Raw genomic sequence first — 22414 nt, 5'->3', positions numbered from 1 at the left:
GTTTTAGGGCACATATTCTTGCTCAACACAGTACCTTTCACAATAGGTGTATGTTCTATATTGCAATTAGACATACTGAAATGATGCCACATCTTATTTATATAAGACTCTTGTGACAGACCCAAAAGTCTTTTAGAACGATCTCTTATGATCTTCACCCCTAAGATGTATTCAGCTTCTCCCATATCTGTTGTATCAAATTGTGATGACAGCCACTTCTTGACTTCATTCACATATCCTATGTCATTTCCAGCTATCAGCATATCATCAACATATAATGATAAAATGACATACTTTCCTTTTTCCCTTTTTAGGAAAATACAATGATCCTCATTGATCATCTCAAAATCATAAGATAAAACGACTTCATTAAATCTTATGTTCCATTGTTTTGACGCTTGCTTTAGCCCATATATAGACTTTCTAAGTCTACATACTTTTTGCTCTTGACCTTCAGCAATGAAACCTTCTGGTTGAACCATATAGATTTCTTCGTCAATATCACCGTTAAGGAAAGCGATTTTTACATCCATTTGATGTAATTCTAAGTCATAATGTGCCACAAAGGCCAAAATAACTCTTATTGATACAAATTTTACTACGGGAGAAAATGTCTCTTCAAAGTCAATACCCTCCATTTGGGTATATCCTTTTGCAACTAAACGAGCTTTGTATCTGTTAATCGATCCATCTGCTTTCCTCTTTATTTTGAGAATCCATTTATTCCCAATAGCCCTTCGGCCTGGAGGAAGATCAACTAAGTCCCAAACATGATTTTGAATCATGGACTCCATCTCTTCAACCATTGCAGCTTTCCATTTTTCTCTAACTCTACATCCCAATGCATCCTCAATGGATTGAGGCTCGTCGTCGTCAATTGGAAGTGTAACCAATGCCTCATTCTCAATATCAAACCTCTTCTTATGTTTGATCTTACGAACACTTCTCCGTAAGTTGGGCTGTTGAGAAGTCAACTCATGACTCGGCATATCACTCCCACTCGGTTGACTAGACTCAGGTATCCCTTTTGACACCTCTCTTGTTGATAATATCTCATCCTCCTCAAATAGAGGAACATTTTTATCAACATCACCTCTGATTGGGAACTCTGTTTCGAGAAAAGTCGCATCTCTCGAGTCTATTTTGGAGATGGTTCCATCTAGTTGCTCACCTATGAAAACATAACCTTTGGAGGTCTCATGATATCTTATAAAGATGCATTTCTTACCTCTAGGCCCTAGTTTTCCATACTTGTGAGAACTATCATGAACATAAGCAGCTGACCCCCAGCGTCTCAGATTACTCAAATCTGGTTTTCTGCCTGTCCAACGTTCATATGGGGTAGATGGAACTGACTTTGAAGGCACTTTGTTAAGTATATAGGCTGCAGTTAATAATGCATCTCCCCAATAGGAGATTGGCAAATTAGCTTGCGCCATCATAGACCTAACCATTTCAAGAAGAGTCCTATTTCTTCTTTCAGCTACCCCATTTTGCTGTGGAGTTCCAGGGATTGTTAACTGTCTAATAATCCCTCTATCATTACATATTGTCTTGAACATATCAGACAAATACTCCCCTCCACGGTCAGTGCGTAAAGTCTTAACTTTACATTCCGTTTGATTTTCAACTTCGTTCATATAACGAATGAAGCAATCTAATGCTTCGGATTTGTGAGAAATCAAATACACATGACCGAACCTAGAGAAATCATCTATAAATGTAATGAAATAGGAAGCTCCATGTCTAGCCTTCACATTCATTGGACCACAAATGTCCGAATGAATTAACTGCAATGTCGATTCAGATCTAATAGCCTTACCAAATGGTTTCCTAGTTGCCTTTCCAGCAAGACAATGCTCACATATAGACAATTGAATCTTAGCTCAAGTGCCCAATAGACCCTCTCTAGCTAACCGATTCATACGTTCTTGTCCTATGTGTCATAATCTAGCATGCCAAACCTCATCAGTTATATCTGCATCACTAGTTAAAGCAATGTTTGAAAAATAACTATCAATAACATAATTGACATCTGGTTCTACATCAAGAACCATAAAACCATTTGTTAAAAAACCATATCCGATTGAGTCAATCTTAAGTTCAACAGACCGACTGTAAAAATTAATACAATACCCTAAATCAAGAAGACACGTAACAGAAACAAGATTCCATCGAATTTCAGGAGCATACAGGACATCATGTAGAAATAAAACTCTACCACCACGTAGGTTGAGTTTGCAAGTGCCGACTCCTTTGACTTCAACTCTTGCATTATTTCCCACATAGATCCACTTGTTGCCAGCTGGTACCCGACGGTACTCAACAAATGTAACTCGTTCCAGAGCTACATGGTTGGTTGCTCCCAAATCTATAATCCACAAAGGATAAGAATCAGCTAACAACACTGAACTAGCAACAAAATGTTCTTGAAAAGAAGACACACTTGGATTTACCTTTTTCGGCTCAGTGCACTCCCGAGCAAAGTGGCCCTTTTTGCCACAGTTAAAACAAGTCAACTTGTTTTTAGGTTTCTTTCCAATCTTCTTGACTATCTTCTTGATTGGGCCTTGTCCCACAACAACAGCTTCCCTCTTCTTTCCCTTCCCTTTCTTGAACCATTTCTTTTTCTTGGATCCATATGATCCTACAGAACCTACAGCCACATAGGCTTGTCCAGAAATCCTTGCGGATTCAACTCTCTCCGCCTCCAATTCTACATGGCGTGAGACATCAGTGAAAGTCTTGATACTCTCACTGTGAGTTAAGGTCTGCTTCATGGTTTCCCAAGAATCAGTGAACGTATAACTGCTTGAACTCTTGTTCATCACCAACTCATGACCAGCAGTTTTAAGCTCCCGAATCATGTTCGACATCTCCCTGAGGTGTTGAACCATTGACACGTTCGGACGCTTTTTTTAGCTGTCAAATTTAATTGTCAGCTGTCGAAGCTTGCTCAGACTTACTCTACTATATTTTTCTTTAAGGACTACCCAGACTTCATGAGCCGTAAGATATGACTCATACTCAAAAGCTAGGTCGTCTACCATTGAACTAATCAATATACCCTTTGCCGTGGAGTCCTTTTTCTTCCATGCCTTATAGGCATCAAGATCTCGTCTGTGTTGTGCAGTGAGACCATCTACAGGTACTTCCATAACCTGATTTACAGCCTCTAGAACTTCTTGTTCCTCAAGTACATATTGTATCCTGAGGTGCCAGATTTTATAGTTATCCCCATTAAGTTTTTCACCTTTGTTGAGTTCAGCTATTATGTTTTTGGTTGTCATAATCTATCATAAATAAACAAATTATTTAGTATTCAGTGTATATCATATGTATGCAATTTATGATTGACTTAATATTACTTTGAGTTGGTTTACAAAATCAAGTGACAACTATGTTTTCACTTATCATCCGTATGACCAATCAAATTAATATTAATCAATTCTATTACATACATCCCAACAAATGAACTAATCATTTATAATATCATGAATTCATTAATTAAATGAACTAATCATTTAATATATCATGTTTTTTTTTAATTAAATGAACTAATCATTTAATACATCATGAACTAATCATGCATCATGTCAAGCAAACAGCATAACGAAATGAACATATCATTAATATAAAATTATGCTGCAAATTGTTAACATATAACTAACTGACATGAATGAAATGGACTAACTATTGTTCATACAAAACGACAATAAAAATAACAGAACTCTAATAAACTAGATAGGCAACTACCACTCCCACTAGGACAGACACTAGTGCAGTGGCCAAAATAATTCCTCTCAGCCTGGACTCATTTGGGGTAATCACAAGCAGGACAGCTTCAAGGTTCTCTATTGGATCCATAATTGGATCCTCTTCTGGTTCCTCCTCAATCATTTCCGGGTCCTCTTCGAACTCTTCCGGATCCTCTTCAGTCATATGATGAAGCAACTCCTCACATAATACAGAATATGTGACGCGTCCTTGATGACGCCCCCAAATATAGTCTGCTATCATCCTAGGATTTTCTGGCAATGATTGCATCAAAGCCCAAATCCTATAACTGTCCAGGACTGGAAACTCTTCTCGCTCAAGTTTCCAAAACAGATCATCAAGCCGTCCAATGTGTCCGTCGACTCCATAAGCAGAGTTGTACTCTATCTCCTGAATCTCCTCCCTGAGCTGATTTCGTCGCACTTCGCAACGAGTCAATGTGGTAATCGTCCGTGCCATCTGAAAAATTGAAAATAAATAAGTCAGTACAAAACCGACTAACCAGTACAAAATCGGCTTATTTCAATTTATACAGGCATAGTACCAACATAATAAATCAAGAAAAACAAATCTTCTCGATTTTCAGGAGTTCAAGTCGACAATTAGAACTAATCTAATTGGTCAGACCCATTGGATCGGTTGATCAGGGATCCAGATCCTAAGCTTGCTCCTTTGTCCTTAATTAGAACTAATCTAATTGGATAAGGATTTTTATGCCTATGTTCTGTTACTTTTTTTCTAGGTCCATTTCTACCAATTTCAGACTTATTGATCAAACTCAGGTCCGTTTGATCAAATCAATGCCCATTGGTTTAAGTCTGACCAATTAGAACAAATCTGGTCATTTGATCATATTTGGTCCAAGTCCAATTATTTAACCTAAATTAATTTCGGGTTTGGATCAAATTGGTTCAATTAAACCAACTAATGATTTAAATCTGAACCAGATATAAGTGAACCAAAATTACTCTTGATCATAAATAGTGAATTAATTGAACTCAATTTTAATTAATTGACGCATGCAAACAGATTTAATTGCATTAAATAAAATTAACTAAACATGCATGTACACATTTAAATCATACATGAATTAATGTGAAATTTTAAATTATTTAATGCAATTTAATCCTATTTCCTTCCACCTTATTGTGTGATATTCTGTGAATATATCACAGTTCGTTTTTTATTTGAAAAAGTCAAAAACAGAAACTTTCCGTTTTTTCCATGTTTCACGCTGCATGCTGCAGATTGCATGCCGACCACGCCGTTGTAGCCAGCCTCACAGCGACAAATGCTGGGCAGAAACTGCAAGATGCCACCTCGATCTTTTGCACGCACGTTGCGCACATCATGCACGCACGCCACCTTATCCGCGACGAACACGAATTACAGAGGTGTCCATGAGCACTCCGCCGGCCATCCACCATCGGAGACAAACTCCGTGGATGTTCCTCGAGACATACGGCGTCACAATTTCACTCTGCTACGGTAAAACTAGACGGAGACAAACTCCATTCAGGGCAGCGATAATAATCGCTGATCACGATTCAGTCATGATTTCACCCAGCAAAAACGAACAGAACCAAACCATAATTTTAATTCAATGAAGAGGTAAGGTTTTAGGATTTATCATGCATTTAGAACGAACTACGCGCTCTGATACCAATGTAGAAAATATGTTCTAAATGCATGATAGACGAATTAATTAAATGCGATAAAAACTTACAGCGATCTCCCGCAGATCCGCAATCGGCAATGACGAAACTTGCTATCGGAAGAGCGATCACAAGATCGGAAAGCCCTCCGCAATTCCACAAACCAAATCCCGCCACCTTGGATGTTCTCCTCTTACTCTCGTCTCCAACGCCCAATTTCACACACCTGAGCCTTGGACGGACCCCCTTTATATAGGAAAATATACTAGGGGCATAATGAACTTTTCCATTATGTGTAGTGGGGAACATGAGCCACGTTCCCCACTATCCCCATTTCCAACATGGGATGTGCGATTCCCGATTGGAGAAGATTAGATGTGCAATTTCGATAGGTCAGGATGTGTGATTCCTGATTGGAGAAGACCGGATATGCGATTCCGGTAAGTCGAGATATGCGATTTCTGAAGTTCGGATGTGTGATTCCGGAGGTAACACTAACCTAGTAAGTAGAGGTAAGTCAGTAGAGGAGAATGACTAAGTGAGGAAGCATCTTCGTTCGAAGGGACGGTAGGCATTGATCCAATTTAGATCAATTTCGAAAACTTAAATTGAGATCTTGATTAAATTCTGAGCTCAAAACAGATCGTCAATGGAAGTGTTTGGTAACTTAATTTAATTTACTATACTTACTTTCAATAAATAGGAAGTGTAGCGTGTTACATTTCTCCGATTTTCTTTGTATTCGATTACTCTTCCGACGATTCTAGAAGAAGATTTAGTGAATTATCCATCAATAGGTCCGCAGAATTTAGATTTTGAAATAGGAGTCAACGAAAACTCCGAACTAAATAAAATCGAATACGTATTCTTTTACTTATTTTTCTACTTCACTCTCTTAGTTTTCCACTTATTTATTTTGATTACAAAACTAAAAAATAAAATTTTGAAAATTACAGATTCACCTCTCTCACATGACTGTCGATCCAACATCTATACCTGTCAAGAACATCTCGCCGACGCATTGTGGATAGCAAGTTACGTGTGCGCCTTAGCAGAGGCCGGTGTCCCTTGTATTCACTTTCTGCTCGTCTCAAAACGCCAGTTGATTCCGGTGCATGGTACATTCCAGAGGTAGGAGAATTAGGGCCACATTCACATCCAAACTTTTTTTTTTTTTAAAAAAAAAACAACAGCAAAACTCGAAAACAGTCTTCATATAAGTATAAACAAGAACAACAAGAAAATCGATAATCATTGTCAATCCATTGCCACTGATGATATATAACCAAGCACAAGAATAAAAACCAGAATAATGAGTGCTAAAGATTTGATAGGATAATAACCATTTGTGTTTAAGTCAGTATAAACCCAATTTATCTATATCATAGATCGAAATATAAAATTTCCCACAAGTTTAACTTGAAGGTTCAATCCACAGCCTTCGACACCATGTGACATATTTGGGAAAATCAATCAAGAACTGGGGTAGTTCCCTTATGCCTAAACATCTACTATACCAAAAGACATTTACAGAGACCCTAGCAAGTCCTTAAAGCGTAGTTGACAATCGGCCCAAGGGCCGGTTGGACTAGAGGTACTTAGTTCTTTTACTCTGTACTAAGACATCTAATATATATCCGATCAATTATAAATTAATTGCATTTAACATAAGGCCGGTCTACGATAACGCCGATCGTGCTTATATTAGGCCGGATTTGGGGGATCTATCTTCCTATTCTCAGAGCACAACTCTAGACATTTGGTTGGTTAGCCCTAAAGTTGGTCAAATTACAAGGATTTGTAGCTTCACTCATTGACAAAATGCACAAAGCAAATCCAACCGGCCTTAACGTGTCAAGCATACAAGATACCATTCCCCGTTGCTACAGTATAATTTTCAGTATATAACTGATCGACCACAAAACCAGTCAGCGTATACAGCCCAGGATCATTGTTTCCAGCATAAATGTAGCAAGATGGATAACATATTGCAGATTACGTCTACGGATGGTTGACTCTTCTTCGCCTCCTAGAAGAAGCTCTCTCTGGACGGTAAAAATTCAATATTAGAGACAACAAACAACTAAAACCCAATAAAGAGAAAGTTAAAGAGAACAAAATAAAGTAGTAAGTTTTGTGCGCAATATATATTCACCTTATGAGTTGCAAAACATATATAATAGGTAGTGTTTTGGTATATTACTTAGGAACTTGAAGAAGAACTTTAACCATCACAAGAAATTCAAGTAAATAATGGTCACCTCTTCTTGAGCTGCTTTTCGACTGTTGTTTTTGGCTTGCAAGTTGGCATCCCTCAAACTCTTATTATGCAGACTAAATAAATGGATACAAAACAAGTCAAGAAAGAGACAATATTTAATTTCAGTGAATACAGTAAATACTTGGGAGTTGAACGCATAAAATTACAGAAACATTATCTTCAGAGCGTCACGATAAGCATTTAGTCAGAAACATACCTTTAATAGTGTTCCTTCCAAAATTCTAAGGTAAGCTGCGCAGATTGAGTTTCCTCTTCAGTTGAAAGCTGCTGAACAAATAAATCAAGTTTAAACTGCAATGTCCTAAGCACTGCAAAGTCCATCTTGTGCAGCACCTTTTAACCGAGGGAAGTGAATTTGCTTCCTCTGTCCCTTTTCCAGAAGTTGCGCAACTTTCTATCAACCTGATATGATCTTGAATCTGGACAACCGATTGATCCCACTCCTCCTTTAGTTTTGCAACAGCTTGTGCAACCTCATCCATTCTAAAATTGCCAACCCAAATGCAATCAGACCAATGCAACAACAAAAACAAGGAGAAAGATGTGACAGAAAAAAAGGCGATAATTTTTCTTATGTGAACATCAGTGGAAATTCATGCTGCGGAAGAAATTTTGTTTTCATTTCTAACCATAACTACCATCCTACCATCTGAATGTTTTCACCCACTATCCTATGTTATCTCTATAAAAACAAGGGTTTTCCCAGGGGCAATATAACGCCAGGAACTTTCTCCACCTCACTGAAATGGTATCCGTCCGTCAAACGCGAAGGCAAAAAAGGGGCTGCTGGCGAGAAGGATGATCTCCAAGAAGCGCAGCGGCCTGCTCCGCTCGCGCGCGGTCTAGGGAACCGCGTGGGCGAGTGTAGTCTGGAGAAGACGAGGGAAAGGGTGCTCACGATCCCTGAAAAAAAAAAGAAAATTACGAGAACCAGACAACTTTCAAAATGCACCGACTATTTATTAATATTAAAGCACCTGTAAAAAATTTTATTTTGCCGTTACAATCTCATTTCTAAAATTAAATATATAGTTTACCTTTTTAAATCAGTCATCTATTAATATTTTTTTAACGACAAATCTTTTCTGATTTTTAAAAATACTTTTTCTATGATGGGCCTTGGCCTGGGCCTGGATTGACACGAGATGCCGTCAAGGTTAAATACACAAATGTTGTAGGCTACATCGATAAAGTTGTTGGAAAAACCCTTCGCGCCGCCGTCGCCTTCTTTTTCCGAGCTGCCGAAACCTTGGCTGGAATCCTTATCCCAAAGCGAACCACCATGCGCCGCCCCAATACTAAGAGCCATGCTTTCCGCAAGCAGCGGCGGTTCTCGGAGGAGCAGGAAATGAAACTTCTTGACTCGTGGATCGAGGCCTGTCAGCCGGATTCCGGTACCAATCCCCTTGCGGCAACCCCTCCTCCGCCCGACGCCCCTGCTGGTCGCACCAAAGACGGTGGCTTTTCACCTTATGCCGGCGTCCGGTTCTTCCGGCAGCTTCCCATATCTAAGAAGTCCAAGGACGGACTTGCGCCCAAGTACGTGGAGATGAGCGAGATTCAGCGTGCCACGCTGCCCCACTCCCTTTGTGGTCGCGACATCCTCGGCGCTGCCAAGACAGGGTCGGGAAAAACCCTTGCTTTCATCATTCCCGTGCGTATGCCACTCTTGTTAGACAACTGCCTTCCAAAATATATATATATTTTTTTGTGGTTCACTATTATCTATTGAATGGTGTTAAGTGTTCGGATTATTCTTGTATAACATATGAATAGGAAAACTTATCTCACTCGTGTTTTCAGATATCCATTAGAAAAATTTACCATTTTTGAGTTAGAATTTCTATATATTCTCACACATTAGTCTTCTAATGTCTGTTTTGTTCATCAATTTTAGATAGTTTTTGGCATGCCATTCTCAGCGATCTAAGGAAACTGAGCACCTTTTGTTTTCCAGGTCATAGAGAAATTGTATAGAGCAAGATGGGTTTCAGAAGATGGTATTGGCGGCATTATAATCTCCCCTACCAAGGAATTAGCTGGACAATTGTTTGATGAGTTGAAAATAGTAGGTAAACACCACAGTCTGATTATCGGCCTTCTGATTGGAGGATGTAAAGATGTTAATGCAGAGAAGGAACGTGTCAATAATCTCAATATTTTGATATGCACGCCGGGTCGACTCCTCCAACACATGTTAGAGAATCCAAACTTTGATTGTTCACAGCTCCAAGTGAGTGATAAATTCAAAATTTTGGTGAGATTTTTAGTGATGTTTCTATAAACTAAGTTTGATTTTTCTTATGGGGACAGATCTTAGTTCTTGACGAGGCTGATCGGATTCTCGATGCTGGTTTTAGGGAAGAGCTGGATGCCATCATCTCTTATCTTCCCAGGCAAAGGCAGACCCTGCTATTCTCTGCAACACAAACAAAGTCAGTTAAGGATCTGGCTAGGCTAAGCTTGAAGAACCCTGAGTACATTAGTGTGCATGATAAATCAGTAACAGCCACCCCTGAGCAGCTAACTCAATTCACCGTTATTGTTCCACTTGACCAGAAATTGAGTATGTTGTGGAGCTTCATCAAAGCAAATCTTAAGTCGAAGATTCTTGTTTTTCTTACGAGTTGCAAGCAGGTATTATGCCGGTGTTTACAATTTCGTGGTGATTCAACTGTGGAGAGCTAAACTTGCTGTGCATATATAGAATTATAATTTGCAGCCTTATTCAAAGGATAACAGTTGCAATATCTAATAACTGAAGACTTACAAATATAACTGTCTTCCAATTGGTTGATTTAATCATTCTATTTCATAGTTCAAATAGGCTGTCAGATATTGTGCCCAACTCACTGTTAGCTAGAACTACGTGAACCCACACTAAACCTTCTATTGCCATAGAAATAACTCATGTCATACTGAAAGATTTTTATTGGCATAAAACAAAAAAATTGCTGAACTACACTATAGTTTCAATTTACAATTAAGTGTTTGTGGCCAATTTTTCTAGCTCATCCTGCATACATACTGTTTGTGGATTCTGAAATCTGATTTTATCTTGTTTTGTGTTTTCTGACGTCGACTATTATTTTTATTACTTGAATTACTGTTTACATGCAATGATTGTATAGGTTCTGAAATATGATTTTATCCTTTTGTTTTTGTTTTCTCTTATGACTAATCTTTTCATTACTTGAATTACTGTATACATGCAAATGACAGTGGAAGGTATTTTCACATTATGAATGATTCGTTGTACCCATGAATATGAGCATTGTGACAATTTTGCATTACAGATATGGCTAGAATAAGGTTTGTTAGACTCTTCAACCATGATGTACACATGCATGGTTATATTGTAATTCCTTAAGTTATCCATAAACACACACAACAATGAAAATGTAGCACCTACATCAAAGCTTTCTTTAATCCTAGTATTTTGATTTCATTTATCTCAATTAGATCGAGTAATATAAAATATGCATCAGCGGGTTTTCAAACTTTGTTTCTTTCTAATCTTTATTGAGTTGCTTATTTCATATCTGATTTTGTTGTCAAACTTTAACTCGTCATGCAGGTTAAGTTTGTTTTTGAGGCATTCAGGAAACTTAGACCGGGAATTCCTTTGAAATGTTTGCATGGTCGGATGAAGCAAAATGCTAGGATGCTTACATATTTACAATTTTGTGAGGAAACATCTGTTCTCTTTTCAACTGATGTGGCCTCTCGCGGACTCGATTTTTCTGCTGTGGACTGGGTGGTCCAGGTGATTAAACAATTTTACTAGCTAGTTTTGCTGCAAAAGATCTAATGTTTACTTGTTCCACCTTTTCAGGCTGACTGTCCAGAAGATATTGCAACTTACATTCATAGAGTTGGCCGCACTGCTCGCTTCAAAAATACAGGGAAGTCGTTGTTGTTTCTAATGCCATCTGAGATGGAGATGCTCACAAGACTACGTGCAGTTGAACCTAAAATTCCAATTAAGTTGAGGAAGGTAAGCAATTATCATCTGTTTACTGCTTAGTTGCCCTAGGTTCCTAGACTACTGCACCAGTCAATAATTGATTAGGATATAGAAAATACAAACTTTGATAACCCGTTTGGCACCTCTCTTCATCCTTTGTGTCTCATGCTTTACCTATTAGTTTTATTTTTTCATAGTTAATCTTGTTGTTGAGGCTCATGAGAACACTTTGGTAATGTTCTAATTATTGTGCATGTGTTTGTGGCTAAATTCTTTGATGTGCCTGTGGCATATGGTTTAATATGGGTCCGCTTTTCATGGTGATTTAGTTAAAAGTAGTTTAACTACTTTTATTTTATTTTGGTTATGGTGAATACTATGTTAGGCAAAGGAACCATTATTGGTTTCTTCTCTTTTATTGTTTTTTGCCGTTAATTGAAGTGAAGCATAACTACTTCCAAGTCATATTTTTCTTTTATGGTGAACACTTTTTCAGGCAAAAGAACCAGTATCCATTTCTGCATTATTGGCATCTCTACAGGTTAAATATCCTTCTATGCAGCAGTTAGCACAGAGAGCATTTGTCACATATTTGAGGTCCATATATCATAAGAAAGATAAAGAGGTATTTGATGTAACCAATCTTCCTATAGAAGATTTTGCAGCATCCCTTGGTCTCTCAGTAACCCCTAAGATGAGATTCTTGAAACGCAAATTGGGTGTAAATTTGGCACCCACTGAAGCTACTCATGGCGAAAAGGGTCCACACGATGCTAAATCTATAGTTGATAACAGAAAGTTACAAGTAAATGCTTGGTCAGATGATGTAGAAGACAAAGTACTCATACCCAAGGAATCATCCTCTTTTGATATGGGAAGCGGTAAAACAGAGTACGTGTTGAATTTTCCCTCCATGTTTTTCCAGACTGAAGACAGTTTGTCATTTAGTTTCCTGCTCTTAAGGTCATTTTCCAACTGGCTCATTGCAGATTAGGAACCTGGGTGATGAATAAAAAGAAGTTGAAGATTAATCTGCACCGGCCTACTGGAACCAGAGTTAAATTTGATGATGATGGGAATGTTATGCCTCCATTAGCTGCCTTAGCTGACACGCAGACAGTTGACAGCTCTGTTCACCTTGATGCTGGTCAGTTCCTCTGATATCTATTACAAACTCTATATTTGTTTTGCTAGGATTGCTTTGTGGTCTCAAAGGCATTAATTGTGTAACCTTCGTCTTGGCACGGTATGATGTTTCTTATTAACTTTTCAAATCACATTTACAGTTAAAGAACGGTACAATAAGCTACGAGAAGAGATGGCTATGCGAGACAAAGAGGACAAGCTTCTGCACTACAAGCGCCTACGTGAAAAACGAATAAAAGAGAAGCAAAAGCTGAAGAGACTGAAAGAGGAAGAAGGCACAGGAGATGACCAATCTGGATCAGATGAAAATGAAGAAAGAATTCCTAAAAGAAACAAAATATACTTTAATGACGATGACGAAGACAATGTTGTTGATAATGAGATAACGGCAGAAAAGTCAGCATGCTTGAACAAGGACTCAGCCACTTTAGCTGCACAGGAAGCCCTAGCTCTTCAACTTTTGAGATCCATGCACTCCTGACTTGCCCATTTTAGCAACTCAAACCAGCTTATTTTGGTTCGAGTGCATAAAATTTTTTCTCCTGCGGACAATGTAAATGTTTGTAGAGTTTTATTTCAGGATCAACCTTAGGGATGATGTTCCACCAGGGTGAAGCCATTGTATACACTGTTGCCCAAGCTCGTCTGTGCAGGAATGCTATAAACAGCATGTTTTACAGTTTTATTGTTGATTTATGTCTACTTTCAGTGTCTTTTAGAGGAGAAATCTAAAAGGAAATTAGTCCCATTGAAGAAGGGGTTTGGAAGTGTCGTTTTAAATGTTGAGAGCTGGAACCTCAAATCAAATTAATGCCAACATTAATGTGAAATAGTTGTGCTGTACATATCCATTAAGGCACTTCTTTATACGACACGGCTCTGGAAGGTGGATTCCAAACACGGGGACCGATAGATTAAAAGCCTGTCAATCCACCACTCGTATATTGGCTAGCATAGGCCTGCTCCATTTGCTCCAACTATAAATTTGGACAAATTTAAACTGTTTGGACTGAATGCAATCCTAAACCTTTTTCTAAGGACATTAATAGTCTTAATTTTCTAGTAATTAGATATCCATCTCTCTCAATTCATAACACAACGCAAGCTGTTTAGCAAAAGTAGGTACCAAACCAATCACAGCGGAAGCTTCATCTTTCTTAGCTTACTTAGGGAGTTAGATTGAGTTAAATTTGTAGTGTTTAAGCCCCGTTTGATAAGGTACTCGAACTAAGTTAAGTCTAAAATGAGCAGAAATGGTTGTTTAAATTCGGTTTGATTTTTTTTCATGATCTTGAGTTTGATTTAAACTTATGTTATTGAACTTTTAGTCCAAGCTTATTTGATTATTTTAATTTTTTTAATTTTAAACTTATTTGATTGGTTATTAAGTTTTTTTAGAAAGGTAAATAGTTTATATATCAAATGAGAAGTTACATATCATATGCATACTAAGTGATAGACGGAGTGATAGATGTACGCCTAAATCATACGAAATATTCTCTCAACATTAGGAATATATCTCTCAAATTGACAGTGATTACGCACCTACCATAACAAAAATACCGTGCACAACATGCCCTAGGTATCTAACTCTAGTCAAGTGGCTATTACGACGGTATCTCTGCAGAAAGACCTCCAGTATTCATTTTGAAGAAGTACTCATCTCATGTTGTAGGTGAAGCCAAGTCTTCACCTTATCTCAAGGACCAACGCTAATGGGGCACTGAAAGAGGTTATTAAGTTAGATACTATTATTTGTTAACATTGTTCATAAATAATTTATAATCTTTATTCATGAATATTAACGAACTGAATGCGTATGTATTCAAAATTATTTATTTAGTTTAATGAGTTATTCAAACTTTATTCATTTAATTGGCTTTATATGCATTGAACAAATATAAATAATTTTTTACCAAACTTGCTCATAAATATTTAGTTCATTTACCACCCTAAGCACAATGCACCCTGAACACTAAAGGATGGCACAAACCACACAAAATCATAACCTAATCACCTTCATATGAATACATGGCAATGACATAATGCCACTCAAGTCTTCCTGTTCTGCTCTGTCTTCAAGTGGCACATCGGATGCCTCTTTACATGTTTCAAAGATGTCTAGGTCATACAAGCTAAGGCCCAGACGTAAGCCAGTCTGGACATGACTGGTATATTAATCACAGAAGTGATCCAGGATTAGGGGGGAGGATATGTCAATCAATTTATTTCTAGTTGTACCAATAACTTCTATTTTCACCTGTCCATACCCGAGAAATGCCAAACGGAGAACAGTGAAGATGCCGTCCATAATACAGTGTTAGAGAAAGTACATGTAGTCGCTATTAATACACTGCACTACCTGACTTTCAGTTCAATCTTCCCTCTCCATCCTTCCTCTGCGACCATGAAGTTACTAAAGTCTCTGGTTTTCTTTCTCTTGCTACTTGTAGTTTCTCTGACGCTTACAGGCCTCAGCCATGCCAGAAGCTTGAGCAGAGAGGTGGGGAGATGGAAGAGCAGCAAGCATACTGTGAAGACATACATGAATCATTTTCCAAGGATTTCTCCATCTCCAGAGCCTGTTGATGATTTCAGCTCAATTTATGGAGCTTCCAAGAGAATGGTGCCTCAGGGTCCAAATCCACTACACAATTGATCTTGTTCTACATATCCATGTTGCAGCAGATACAGATTACAGACCCTCAAAGATGCAGTTGAGTTCTTAGTGATTATACGGAGTCTAATTCATATCCATGTGAGCTGATAACAAGTGAAAGGAGTAAAATTCCTGATCAGAAACAAGTTAAAAAGTGTATATTTTTTTTCTTTCTTCTTGTTGTTCTTAGTTCTTACTCTGTATAAGATGATGATGATATGATGTAGATGGAAAAGGCTGAAGGTTTTTTGTTTCTTGCATAGAATGCTTCTGAAATGGTACAGAAGAAGAGAAGTGAGGAGTGAGTGCATTGCTTGTGCTTCAATCATTTCTTGATAGTTTCGTGGCTTTCATCATGAATGGTTCATTTGTATTACGACAATAACGTCACTGCGGCAGCTAAGAAATTATAGTCTCATCAACAATATCCAAGCAGGAATTTCATCTTCTTCTCAACAGGTCGTCTCAATAATCTTGAGGCCCTAGGCAGAAAATAAACTTAAGGCCTTAATATATTTTTAAAAATAAATATTAAAAATATTATTAGAGATATTTAATTTTATTAGTAAAATTTAAAAGGGTGCAAAAGATTATTTATGCAATTAAAAACATCACCGTAGCAATATATATAATTTTATCTTTGTCAAATCTCATTTCTTTGTTTGTAAAATTTTAAAAATAAAAAATATTCTCTGTTAATTTTCAAACATAATTTATTAAAAAAATAATATATTTGTATAAATGAATATTTTTAATTAATTAAATAAATTTAAATTTTGTCAATAAAATATTAAAAATATTAACTAATTTTAAATTACTATAATACTATTAATATATATTTTAATTACTATTAAAAAAATTATCGATCAATTTTAACTTTGATGGAAAAAATATTGATCCCTTATTGGCTAACAAGAGGGGGCCGGGTGAATTGTCTTGCACAAATATAAAATGTAAAATATCGAAAATAGGTGAATATTAATAAGGGAATTTTTTGGAATTTTTGAAAAATTTTCGGGAATTTTTCGGAGCTCGTACGGACGAGTTAACGGGGATAAGAACGGGGTCCGGGAAAAGCCTGTTTAGGCTACCTATATAAGCGAGGAAATGTTTATTTTATATTTCCTTTTTCTTTTTCTTTCTTCTTTAATTCCCTCTTCGCCATTTCTTCCTCCCCTCGCGCGCCCGAAGCCCTCTTCCCCTTGCCCTAACAGGCGCCGGGCGGTTTCTTCTTCTCCTCTCAATGGATTTCTTCTCTGCCGCGCCGACCTCCGATCACAGTCAACACTGAGCCCTAGCCCTGGGTGACCCGCGATTTCCTTTCTTCACCGGCCGCCTCCTCCTCTTCGCCGAGACCCCCTCCTCTTTCCCAAGCGTCGACGATGGTCTGCCACCGTCGATCGCCAGCCACTCCTCACCGTGCCCTAGTCTTCTCTTTTCGTGCCGCTACCACAGCCGGCACCGCACGAAACAGTGGCAACCCAGCGCCGCCGATCCAAAGAACCCTAGCGCTGATCGTTTCCTCTGCCCTAGAGCAGTCGCCACCCTTCCTTTGCCTGGATCGTTGCCAGTGTCTGAGGTATAACCGTGCCCTAGATTTCCATCGGCGAGTTTTCTATTTCTACACGACCACTGATCAAGCCAGCGCCGGTTGTTGTTCACCAGGTACTGCTTTCAACCGGTCATCGTCGGAGGTAATCTTCTTGGGTCTGTGAACCCTGTGGACGAAGGAATTTATTGAGCTAGTTGATTCGCAGGTTCTGCTGGGCCATCTATTTGCTCTTCTGGTGGATCTAATCACATTATAAGTTGTGGCTTTCCTCGATTCCGACCTTTCCATTGTGGATCGGGTTTGTTGCCATCACAGACGGCTGAAGGAGAGGTAGAGGTAAGGTGTATAATTTGTTTTGGTATTAGGTTCGTATTTGGAAGAGTTCAAGTTGATTTAGGTTTAGACCTAAATCAAATTGTATAGTGGAATGAATTAGGGTTTTGGTAAATAAGGAATTTCTTTAGCTATGTGATATATATGTAGCTAAATTAAATGTGGCTATTACAGGACTTTGATTTGAGACGGTATATCGACGAGTATCTCGATTATCGGATTGGACCTTTTCGATTTGGAGGCGGGTACTTTGACTTATGTCTTTTGATATGCATAATAATGTTTTTAACATATAGCAATGATTGTGTTTTCCATTTGTTTTGGTTGGTCACTACATGATCTGATTCATGCTTGCTTGTTTACTTATTATGCACTGCATGTTAGTACTTACCTGATCATACTTGCTTTTAGAGGTAGTGACACAACCATATTATACATTATGTTCAGGACCTAGGGTTTATTTGATTTCTTATCTGATCGGTGTACCTTCCATTTGATACATTGTCCTGTGGTACACACTTTGTATTTATTTATATGGTTATTGTTATGCTGTTCATGATATTGCCATGTTTAGTGTCATGCATCATCTTGCATGATTGCATGCTGTGCGATTGTCTGCTCCATTATTGTTGAGCACATCGCCAGTTACATGTATCTGTACACACCACCACTCATGGGTTAGTGGTATATCTGACAGGTGTGTGACAGTTCTGCTGTTTGACTCCGTTGGTCTAGTGACTCAGCGTGGTAGCCAGCAGACAGTTCCGCTCTGTTTGACTCCGTTGGTTTAGTGTAGCAGCGTGGTAGCCGGCAGGCAGTTGGACTCTATTTGGCTCCATTGGTCCGCTCATGGGTAGTGTGACGCAACGTGGTAGCCGGCAGAGATTCCTCCCCGTCATCGTGTACCGGGAGATGAGAGCATTGCGCTCCCCCATTTATGATTGGGGGTAGGAGTATGTGTGTACTTCGACAGCATCTCGTCCACTCGGTCACTCATTAGGGGCAGTTATGTCAGAGTGCACGGTTGTCACAGCCCTACCCACTCGGACTCACCATTGTGTGTGAAATGGCTGACTGGCGTCAAGGGTGACTATGTCATTGACATCATATGCATGATGCATTTATTGTTTGTGTTTGCTGCATTTACTTGCTGCATTTATATGGATGCATATGATTGACATGCATATAGGATTATGACACTTTCGGTCTGACGACCTGCTATCATTATACCTTGGTCCTGGTTAGTACAGTTTTCTCCTGTATTCCTCAGTTGCATTTACCTTTCTTGTGTCAGGAGACTGTACGCATGATTAGTGCTAGTTGTTATATTCTTTATTATGCATATCAGTTGTACCTACTGAGCGTTGGACTCACCCCCGCCTCCGTTATTATTTTCAGGTTGATGCTGTCAGGAGGAGTTCCAGTCGCTAGTCCCCTGCAGTCCACGAGGATGGTTATTCGTCTTTTGATGTTCTTTTCTAGACTATGTTTGGACTTGTTATGTTTTGGATACATTGGAGCCTGTATGGATTGTACTTGTCGATGGATTTTTATTCGATATGTTTTACTACATCCCTACCTAGACGGCAGAAGAGGTAAATTGATTTTATCGTCGGATTTATGCTTTATGGGTGTAGTGAAGTAGGGTTGTTTTTGAGTCATATTATTCCTGTTCTAGTTTGTTATCTATTTAACTGCGTGGTTGTCTGTGTTGTTGTCTATTTATTATTGTTGTTATTCCAGCCGCATGTGACTGAGGTATATGGTGATGTAGAAAGTTTCAGATTGTCCGCCGTACAGGGGAGATGCTGCCGAAATTTCTTCAGACAGTGACTCTCCCGGGGTGTGACAAGAAACAAAATATTTCTCAAACTTTACCGCTTGATAAACACTTGCATAAAAAGTAATAAGTAGTACACTAAAGATAAAAACACAAAAGGAGTTACTTAATTTGTAATTAGATGATTGCTAATCAAAGACGTTGAAAAGTCCACTAAAATCTTCTTCAGACGGAGAAGCCTCTTACAGTAGTCAAAACTCACAATTACAAAACTAAACTCAAATGGAATCGTTTACAAGTGTTGTTTTTAGCTGATCGGGGCGCCTAGAAGGGTTCCCAGCGCTTGGACGTGGATAGAATTTTATCTACATTGCACCGGATCGCGACAACGCGTCTTTTGATACACTTTCTATTTCGAGCGTTAGGAATGGTTCCGGGTGCCCGAACGGTGCCGATACAGTCCTCCGGGGCAAGGCGCTGGGCCTGGTCTAGGCGCTCGGACCATGAGTCAACATCCCATTGACTTTTCAATACAGGCTCTTACTTTGGTTCCACTCATTTGGGTGATTTTGGCCATCCGAAATAGGGCTCACCTGAACTCATCTTTCGGCCTTCTCGAGCAACCTTTCGTTTCGATTTCTCGTCCCTCAGAAACACCGGCGCTCCCTTCTCGTCCGCCAGTATACTCTTTTGCAGTGCCTAGCCCCTAGGACGCACCGAGTCCGCCAACTATTTCCCGTACCGTCCTTCTCGCTAGTTGTGTCTTTCACTCGATTTTCTGTGCTCCTAAGTTTCTACACACTTAGACACAAATATATCAAAACACAATAGGACCTAACTTGACTTGATTGATCACATCAAAACTATCACGGGGTACTTCATAGATTTAACCTTTAATTCTTGCTGATCTCGTTTCGGAGTAGATCTCGTCTAGCTAGTTTTGCCTCATAGGTTTCTTCATATAATTCCAGAAATTTCTCCCAGAACTCCTTGGCTAACTCATAGGTTCCGATCTAGTTGATTTCTTGAGGTGGTAAAACGCTAAGCAGATGAAACTCTGCTTTGCCATTTGTCATGAAGTCAACTTGCTCCTTTTTTTGTCCATTGGTATTCTTCTTTGTCATATGGTGCTATAAAACTAAATTTCATAATTAGTAATAAATCAAAATCTGTCTTAAAGAATACCTCCATCTTTTTCTTTCCAATTTGCGAATTCCCCCTCGAACATCGGTGGATAGATACTCAGTTCGACCATCTTTTGTGCTTTGGTTGGCGGTTAGTCCTTCTGATGTATCCAAACTCTGATATTAATTGTTGGTTCCTTGTCGGTCGGTAAGAGGTGGTGAATTATCCTGCACAAATATAAAAGAAACAAAACCTTTCTCGAACTTTATAGCTTGATAAACACTTGCATAAAAAGTAATAAGTAGTACCCTAAAGATAGAGGCACAAAAGGAGTTACCTGGTTTGTAATAAGATGATTGCTAATTCAAGATGTTGAAAAGTCCACTAAAGTCTTTTTTAGGCGGATAAGCCTCTTACAGCAGTCAAAGCTCACAATTACAAAACTAAACTCAAATGGAATCGTTTACAAGTGCTGTTTTTAGTTTCTAGGATCAGGACTGTATTTACAGTCCTGATCGGGGTGCCTAGAACCCTTTCAGGTGTCTGGACGTGAATAGAATTTTATCCACGTCGCACTGGATCGTGACAGTGCGTGTTTCAATAAAATATCTATTCTGGGTGCTCGGACATTGCCGATACAACCCCCCGGGACAAGGCGCCCCGGGGGCACCTAGGTGATCCATGCGCCCCTGGGACGCCCAGGTGATTCAGGTGCCCAGATCACGAGTCAACATCCTATTGACTTTTTGGTCCAGATTCTTGTTCCGGTTCAGCTCGTTTGAGTGATTTTTGCCATCTGGAATAGTGCTCACCCGAACCTATCTTCTAGCCTTCTCGAGCAACCTTCCACTTCAGCTTCTCATCGCTTGGAAATACCGCGCGCCTCTTTTTTTGTCCGCTACGTACTATTTCGTAGCGCCTCGTCTTTCAGATGCACCGAGCCTGTCGGCTCTTTCCCGTGCCGTCCTTCTCGCTAACTGTGTCTTTCACTCGACTTCTTGTACTCCTAAGTTTCTACACACTTAGACATAAGGATATCAAACACAACAGGACCTAACTTGACTTGGTTGATCACATCAAAACTATCACGGGATATTTATAGAAAAGTTTTGATGCAACGGTAAAATTTTTGTTATGTGACCTAGAGGTGACAGATTCAAATAGTAAATATATATTGTCACTACGTACAATAAACCCTTTCTCAGGATCCTTTGTTGACGGGAACTTTGTGAACCAAGCTATTTTTTAATCAATTTTAACTTAGATAAATTATCAAATAAATTTATTTAACCAAACATATTTAGCTAGTAAATAATGACACTAATTATTAAAAAAAAAGAGCGCATAATAATGTGTGGAGCAGCAATGACACAATAATAAGGGTGCAAAAATGATAACAAAGGAGAAAAAAAAATAAAAAAAAAATAAAATTTAAAGAGAAATAATAGTATAATATTAAATATGCTTTTAACTTTTAAAAGTTTTTTTATAAAAAAATATCAATTACTAATACCTATAACTAATAAATATTTTTAATTTATTAACCAAATTTAATTTTGATTAGTAAATTAAATTTTTATCAATAAAAAATTATGAATCAAATTTTAATAAAAAATAAAAATAAATTATCATAATAGTAAAAAATTAAAATTATTAGTTAAATCTAACTGTGATGAGTAAAAAAATAAAAACAATCATATTTAACTTTAATCTATAAAATATTAAAAATTATTGGTCAAATCTAAAAAATTTAAAAACAATGGTAAAATTTATTTTAGCTAGTAAAAAAATAAAATTAGCAATAAAAATAAATCTAGACTAAAACTTATTTTAGCCATAATTTAAATATTTAATATCCAACTTTATATATTTTTAGATTAATATTCATATTTGATTATATATAATTTGGTAGGACCTATTAAATAGGAGCCCTATATATAGGCCTTAATGGCCTATAATACCTTGAGTGACTTGTTCATGAACAAAATTAATAAATTTGCGATAAAACTAGTGGATCTAGTCGAGCAAATGTTCAGGTGGACATCCGGTTTGGCCAATCAATTAGCTTTCCAATAAATTTTATAACTATGACTCGTACCTAAGTCTAAGTAACCAAGCCCATTGCTACAAGCCAAGAGC

At 38.2% G+C, this 22414-nt stretch overlaps 1 protein-coding gene and 1 pseudogene across 1 annotated transcript; one reads left to right on the top strand and one right to left on the bottom strand.

Annotated features, from left to right (window-relative positions):
• Positions 1–7360: 7360 nt before the first annotated feature.
• On the bottom strand, positions 7361–8195 carry LOC121991411 (annotated as a pseudogene).
• A 707-nt stretch (positions 8196–8902) lies between these two features.
• Positions 8903–13528, top strand: LOC121989034 (DEAD-box ATP-dependent RNA helicase 32-like). Its single transcript, XM_042542837.1, has 8 exons — positions 8903–9367; positions 9671–9946; positions 10027–10350; positions 11291–11479; positions 11549–11710; positions 12177–12571; positions 12670–12827; positions 12967–13528. Exons 1-8 carry the CDS (start codon positions 8996–8998, stop codon positions 13305–13307), a joined length of 2217 nt encoding a protein of 738 aa, XP_042398771.1. The 5' UTR covers positions 8903–8995; the 3' UTR covers positions 13308–13528.
• Positions 13529–22414: the final 8886 nt, after the last annotated feature.

This window comes from Zingiber officinale, chromosome 6B, assembly GCF_018446385.1.
Source record: "Zingiber officinale cultivar Zhangliang chromosome 6B, Zo_v1.1, whole genome shotgun sequence".
In the NCBI taxonomy this organism is placed as follows: domain Eukaryota; kingdom Viridiplantae; phylum Streptophyta; class Magnoliopsida; order Zingiberales; family Zingiberaceae; genus Zingiber; species Zingiber officinale.
The sequence above is the reverse complement of the archived record's forward strand: the minus strand, read 5'-3'. Positions and strand labels throughout refer to the sequence as shown.

Bases quoted from the DNA above. Each gene is read 5' to 3' on its own strand.
- LOC121989034 (XM_042542837.1), top strand. From the start codon at position 8,996: ATGCGCCGCCCCAATACTAAGAGCCATGCTTTCCGCAAGCAGCGGCGG. The intron at 11,711-12,176 runs GTAAGCAATTAT...ACACTTTTTCAG, and splicing joins TTCCAATTAAGTTGAGGAAG to GCAAAAGAACCAGTATCCAT. The intron at 12,572-12,669 runs GTACGTGTTGAA...GGCTCATTGCAG, and splicing joins ATGGGAAGCGGTAAAACAGA to ATTAGGAACCTGGGTGATGA.